This window comes from Pelmatolapia mariae, linkage group LG2 (genome assembly GCF_036321145.2).
Source record: "Pelmatolapia mariae isolate MD_Pm_ZW linkage group LG2, Pm_UMD_F_2, whole genome shotgun sequence".
NCBI lineage: Eukaryota > Metazoa > Chordata > Actinopteri > Cichliformes > Cichlidae > Pelmatolapia > Pelmatolapia mariae.
In genome coordinates, this window is record NC_086228.1 from 19,057,614 (window position 1) to 19,064,225 (window position 6,612).

The 6,612-nt window shown below is 36.7% G+C and overlaps 1 protein-coding gene across 1 annotated transcript; it reads left to right on the forward strand.

Annotated features, from left to right (window-relative positions):
• Positions 1-1,658, forward strand: LOC134635939 (uncharacterized). The gene is made up of 6 exons (XM_063485635.1): positions 1-43; positions 160-486; positions 686-1,027; positions 1,120-1,245; positions 1,368-1,423; positions 1,511-1,658. Exons 1-6 carry the CDS (start codon positions 1-3, stop codon positions 1,643-1,645), a joined length of 1,029 nt encoding a protein of 342 aa, XP_063341705.1. The 3' UTR covers positions 1,646-1,658.
• The last annotated feature ends 4,954 nt before the right edge of the window (positions 1,659-6,612 follow it).

Sequence of the window (6,612 nt, forward strand, 5' to 3'; positions counted from 1 at the left end):
ATGATTGTGATATGGGTCGCACTGCTTGCTATTCATCGAGGATGTAAGTGTTTTTATATTCTGGGTGTTTTTTCCATACATGTATGCTGTTACAATGGTGGTTTTCCTGCATCATTGTGACTTAATGTTTTAGATTTTGTACATTTTCTTTCAAATTAGACACACTTATTCCAGTAACTACAGTTCAGCTCGGTGAACCTGCAACTTTGCTGTGTGACCTGCCTAAGACCGTGTACAGCCGTAGAGTCGATTGGTACAAGCAGAGTCCTGGAGACACTCTGCAAAGAATTTGGACAGTAAAGGACTCTGCAGCACCTGCCTTTGCACCTGAGTTCAACAACTCAAAATGGGATATTAAGTATGACAAGAATTTGAGCAACCTGACCATTTTGAGGACAAGACAAGAGGACGAGGGAATGTATCACTGTGGATTCACAGCGTGGCTCCAAGATACCAAATGGACTGCGACATATTTGTTAGTAAAAGGTAATAATGTGATTATTCTATAAAAGTTTGCTTCAGCAGCTAAAATTAAATACTAAAGAAAATAGTTTATGAATGAGCATGTTTTGAAAACATTACATTTACATGTAAGACACGTTTGGTCTATATTTTTTAAAACTCAAACTATTTGTCTTTCAGTGTACTTTATAATCACATTTGTTAATATATTTATATTACACAGGAAACACCCAGAGAACATCAAACTATTCTGTTGTTCAAGAGAAGATAGCCCCTCCAGGAGGCTCAGTCACTCTTCATTGTTCACTCCTCTCTAATTTTGATAACAAGACATGTTCCGGAGGTCTCAGTGTGTTCTGGTTTAGAGAAGGATCAAATCCATCTCATCCTAGCATCATCTACACTGATGGAAACAGACATGATGAATGTCAGAAGAGATCTGTGAGAGAGCAGAGTTGTGTTTATCAGTACAGTAAAAATATTAGCTCCTCAGACACCGGGACATACTATTGTGCTGTGGCCACATGTGGGAAGATATTGTTTGGAAAAGCAGCTAAACTGCAAGGTATGATTTTATTTTTTAAAAAGTAAATCATGACATATAAGCTTCCTTGTTATTGCCAGAATTACTTATTGTTTCTCTTATTGGTTTTCTAGAACAAAGAAGAGGTTCTGAATTTCCTGCACTGGTGATAACAATAGCCTGCTTGGTCATTTCTGTGATTGTCAATATTATTTTGATCTGTTGCCGAAGCCCAAGAGCATCATGCGAACAATTTAAAAGTAAATGTTGTTGTAGGAGCAAGTTTTCCTTTAATGTGAGAAAAACAAAATACTCCTTTAATTTAAAATTCTAAATCAGACAAAATAGATAATATGCCTATTTTTGTCACTGTAACACACAGATAACAGCTCTTCACAAGCAAGGCAAAGTGATTTATGCCAAACAGTGGACAACAGTGTAAGTACTATGACCAAATCTTTTTTTAACTTTATTAAAATGATTCTATGAGGTAAAAAAAAAAAAATATTATATTATTTTGTATAGGCTGAAAGTGGACATGATCTGAACTATGCTGCTCTTCACTTCTCTGGAAGGAAAGCTACCTGTACAAGAGGAAAGAAGAAGAATGAACTGGAAACTGAAGAAAGTGTTTATTCTCAAGTTAAATGCAAAATGTAAAAGTGTATCTATGAGTGTCTGTGGGTTGGTTTATAGTAATCTTCATCTAAAAGTAAACTAATATAAAAACTGAAAACATGATGTTTCCTGTTTGCTTGTTTGTCCTCATTATTTATGTATAATTTATGTATAAAATTATGATTTATTAAATGAGTGGTATTATGTAGTATATTATGATGATTTCATCTCACTGATTGTGAATTACTTCAAATTAATAGTTGCCGTGGTTGATTCACCTCAGCCTTCACATTCCCATGACAGAACTAGCTGTTTTTATGTCAGCCATCACACCTTAAAGTGACAGATACCTTAAATAAGTGCTTCAATAGCACAATTAAAAAAAAGGCTTGTATATTTTTGGGGGAAAAGCACATGCAACATAAAACAAAAGAATAAAATGTTTTATTTTATTCTTTTTAATACATTTACTACGCTTTCCTGAGTAAGGATTTCACCTCATTGCACTCAACACAGTCACATATAAACACTTTTGTCTTGGTCCTGGGCCTTTGACAGAGATAAAATAAGATAAGATGAGAAATTGGCACAAATTTGTGGGTTATCTCAGCTCAGGTACAGACATCAGAAGAAAAAATACAAAATAAATAAGATAATACACTATATACAACGGTAGCTTAGGCTCTGTGTACACGCATAAATAGTATGCGTTATGGATATGAAATAAATGTAACTATTCTACCACTACTATTACTATGTAAGTAATAGATAGCTAAAAGTATCTATAACTACAGACATGTACGTGCACACACACATGTATGGATGCTAGCTTTACTAACATCCTCTCGCCCACCAGCTCCACAGACTCCAGTGGACATCCCAGCACAGAGCTAGACCTCCACACCAGTTTGTCAATCCTGTCCCTGTTCGTGCATCTGCTCACCCAGGAGGCCACTGCATAGAAAAAGGTGGATGCTACCACAGTGTCATAGAATGTCCTCAACAGAGTCCTGCAGACTCCGAAGCACCTCGGTTGCCTCAGCAGGTGGAGTCGACTCTGGCCCTTCTTATACAGGACGTCTGTATTTGTAGTCCAGTCCAGTTTATTTTGAGGTGAACACCCAGGTACTTGTAAGAGTCCACTGTCTCAATGTCTTTTCCTTGGATGTTCACCAGTGGTGTAGGGGGTGACTTCCTCCTGAAGTCTATGACCATCTCCTTCAAAACAGATGTATTTGATTTGCTTTAGTTTTTTTTCTGTCCATGGAAGGTTTTGCTCATTGTAAGTTTAGATAAACACATAATGTGATCAACATGTGTTTATGCAAGAAACATCTCTAGACATACATATCTAGAATATCCACAGTGTGATTTTAACTGCAAAATGTTTTAGAATCCAAAATATGAATTCATATGACATACAGTATATACACCTTCCCCTTTGTTCCTCTTTGGCCACATTACATGGCAGCAACGTCTGACTGTTAGTGGTACTATAAGATCACTTGGAAATTCACATCATGGATTTGCAGCTTGCAAATCTGTCCAAATAATTTCTTCACATATGTGGCCAAAAGGCAGTAGTAAGTCCCAACATTAGTTTAGTCGCAAAGATGCAACAAAGACATCCCTTCTCAAGGACAGCGTTTTCTCCTATTAATTGCGTCTCTCACTATTGTAGACAATGTTTAGATGAGATTTATAAGATCAGAAATCTCAGAAAGATTCTGTGGATGTTTCTTCTTGTTAAAAGAGAGTTTTTTCTTCCCAATATCACCAAGTGCTCATAGGGAGTCATGTAATTCTTAGGGTTTTCTCTCTAATGTAAATATAAAGCGCTTACAATCAGTGTTGGGTAAGTTACTTTAAAAAAGTAATTAATTACTAATTACTAATTACTTAGTCAATATTGTATTTAAAATACTTATCTAATTACTGTGTCAGAAAAGTAACTTAATTACTAAATAAGTAATTAAACTAAATACTCATTAAAATCCCTATAAATCTTGAGTGTACAAAGAATAGTAATTAAACTCTTTAAATAATAAATAATTTTTTTTAAAGACGGAGACTCTACAGCACGCAGCGGTAGCATCTCTTCCACAATGTAGCCTGCAATCATTTTTTAAGCTCACCTTCAGACGCTTTCTGTGCTGCTGAAGTAAAATCAAGTTTTGCCTGCTTAGCAGGAGTTTCCGCGGTGTTATCCATGGATGATGAACAAGGATCACTCAGAAGTGGTCGTCTATGCTCTGTGTCAGGCGCTTCAGTAGATTACTCGTGCTATTAACAGCGGCCGATAGTTTTTTCTCCCCAGGACATAGCTTACATATTACTGTAATATTCTTGTCTGCTTGTTTCAAAAAAGTGAAGAGACGGGAATATGTCCATTTCATAAAACAGCCACACGCTTCAGCCGAGTCCGACATCTTCCGCTTTAGAATACGACTATGCAGCAAACTGGCGCAAAATGACGTGCACCTGCACTACAGCGATGTTAAAGCGGCAGAGTTTACTTTTACGTTTAGAAGATAAATTATTGAAATTAAATAATGATATTCAGCGAGTTTAATTATTTTACAATGTAACGCAAGTACATTGTAAGTAACTGTAATTAAAATACCTAAAAATGAACAGTAATTAGTTACTCTACTTTTTCAGTGGAAAAGTAATTTAATTACAGTAACGCGTTACTTAGTAACGCATTACACCCAACACTGCTTACAATACAGAGAGCCTTGAGTTGATAGTTGTTGTGATTTGGATTTTTATAAATGAACTAAATAAAAAATAAATAATTGTACAATGTGGGAATTCTCAAATGCAAAATTATTTTCTGTTATTCTCCACAAATCTATTTGACATGTAACTTCTGACTTTAGAACATTTTTGTGCAAAATTAAAGAGCTCTCACATCCTTGATGAAGAAAAAGCACTGGAGCCTAGAAAGCCGTCTTGAGGCTTGTACTTGTTGTGGACCTTATGTCATGGTCCTGTGTCTGTGGACCTAGTGTTATGTGTTTCTGGTTTATGAATTTTCTTTGATATAGTGTTTTTCATGTAGTTGTTTGTATTTCTAGTTTCCTCAGTTATTCTCTGATTATATTTTGTAGTTTCTAGTCTTTAGGTTCTGTTACTGTGCCTCCCCTGTATTCCACGTTTCGTGCCTAGTCTCCCTTGTCTTCATGTTTGTTTATCTCCTGTGTCTGTTTTCTGCGTTTCCTTTTTGTCTTCCCAGTCAGTTATGTTTCCATGTCTGTTTCTTCCCCGCACCATGTGTCAAGCCAACATCTTAGTGTGTGGCTAATGTTTCCTGATTTATTTTGATAGTCTCTTGTGTTTAGTTTTGCTTTTGTGGTGGATTTTTGGATGACATGTATACCTATGTAACTATATACACTATCTGCACTGAACATATATATTTGAACTTTCACATAGAGTCTCACACACAAGACATTTTTCTTCACCATGGTTTATTAAGGTTGTACAATAACAGGGCAATTAATGCTGTTGAGCTCTCTTGAATAACTCACTCTCCAGCTCCAGTAACTAATTCCCCCCTAATACACACTCAACGTCTTTCATGCAGCACAACCAAAACAGTAACATTGTAACAGAGATACTGAACACATCACGATAAAATCACCTTAAGAATCATACAATATAACACACACACACACACACACACACACACACACACACACACACACACACACACACCTACACACACACACACACACACACATTATAAACCTACACTGGAGTGTTTTATATGTGATAGTCGTCATGTTAAGCATGTAACCTTTGTAGTTAGGTCAAGTGTTATGTACATGTTTAATATCAGATTATGCCACTTAGTGACTGCTTGTTTAATAATTAGATTTAATAATTAGGCTTAATGTGCAACTTTTGACCATGTTGTGGCCTACTATGAGAAAGCGAAGCAAAGGTTTAAACTAAGGGTGCCCCTCTGGGAAATGGCCTTGGCCCGTACTTTATCCTGCACCTGCTGTTTTTGGGTGCGTGGGAAAATTACCCAGCAGGAGGGGGTGGGGATACTGGTCCCTATATATTAGTGGACCAGAGGACACCCCAGCACTCTTTTTTCCTGCTGCTACTTTCTGTCCATCTCTGTGTTGCTCTGCTGTCTGTGCTTAAGGTTGTTGCTTTGCTTGCTTTCTGCTATGTATCGGCTTGCTATACTCTATGTGTTTTCCCTTTTTTATCCTCTGTATATTTAGTCCTCTGTTTTCTGCTGCCTGTTGTTGAACTGTCTGCTCATCTTTCTTCATGTTTCCCAAGTGTCAGGTTTTGCATTTAAGGTTTTTGTACTTTTCTTTATGCACCCAGTGTTTTTGGTTTAGCTTTTCCCAGTTTAGGTTTTGTTAGTTTAATCTTGGTCTCCTTTTGTTGTTGTTTTTTTCTATTTTTTGTGCAGCCAGAAATAAAGGCTCACTTTTGTTTATATTCAATTCAATCTCCATTGTCCGCAATTGGGTCTCCACTCACTCTCCATTCTCCACCATCTGCTGCAGCCGATGTGACACCTTATTGGCATTTCACTATGTGAAAGAGGTGAAATGATGGTATTAGATAAGACTTTAAACATCTCTCCTTGGTTTAATCACATTTGGCTCATATTGGATTATAAGTTCAAAGTTAAAATAATGACAAACTCAAAATGAAAGATTTTCATGTTACACTAAAACCCCACAGAGTGGTCTACTACAAAGCATGCTCAACAGTACTGGGTTTTTGATGGTTTAGTTGGCTCTGCAAAACTTGAATCAAAGAAAATGTGTTACCACAATAGTAATAAACAGTTTTGTGCTGTCACAGATTTTTAGTCTCTCCTTCTTTTCACACAATGCAGGACAATACCCGTGTGGCAGGAAATAGGCTTTGACTGTAAAGACTGCGATAACCAATCAGAAAGTGATGGTCTGGGTCGCATCATCTCCCTCTGTCACTGAAATATTGAAATGTTTTCAAGTAAAGACATTGCCATG

What these genes read in the sequence shown, in the direction of transcription:
- LOC134635939 (XM_063485635.1), top strand. Translation starts at nt 1, where the DNA reads ATGATTGTGATATGGGTCGCACTGCTTGCTATTCATCGAGGAT. An exon ending in GACATATTTGTTAGTAAAAG is followed by an intron (nt 487 to 685) that starts GTAATAATGTGA and finishes TATATTACACAG; the next exon opens with GAAACACCCAGAGAACATCA. An exon ending in AAAAGCAGCTAAACTGCAAG is followed by an intron (nt 1,028 to 1,119) that starts GTATGATTTTAT and finishes TTGGTTTTCTAG; the next exon opens with AACAAAGAAGAGGTTCTGAA.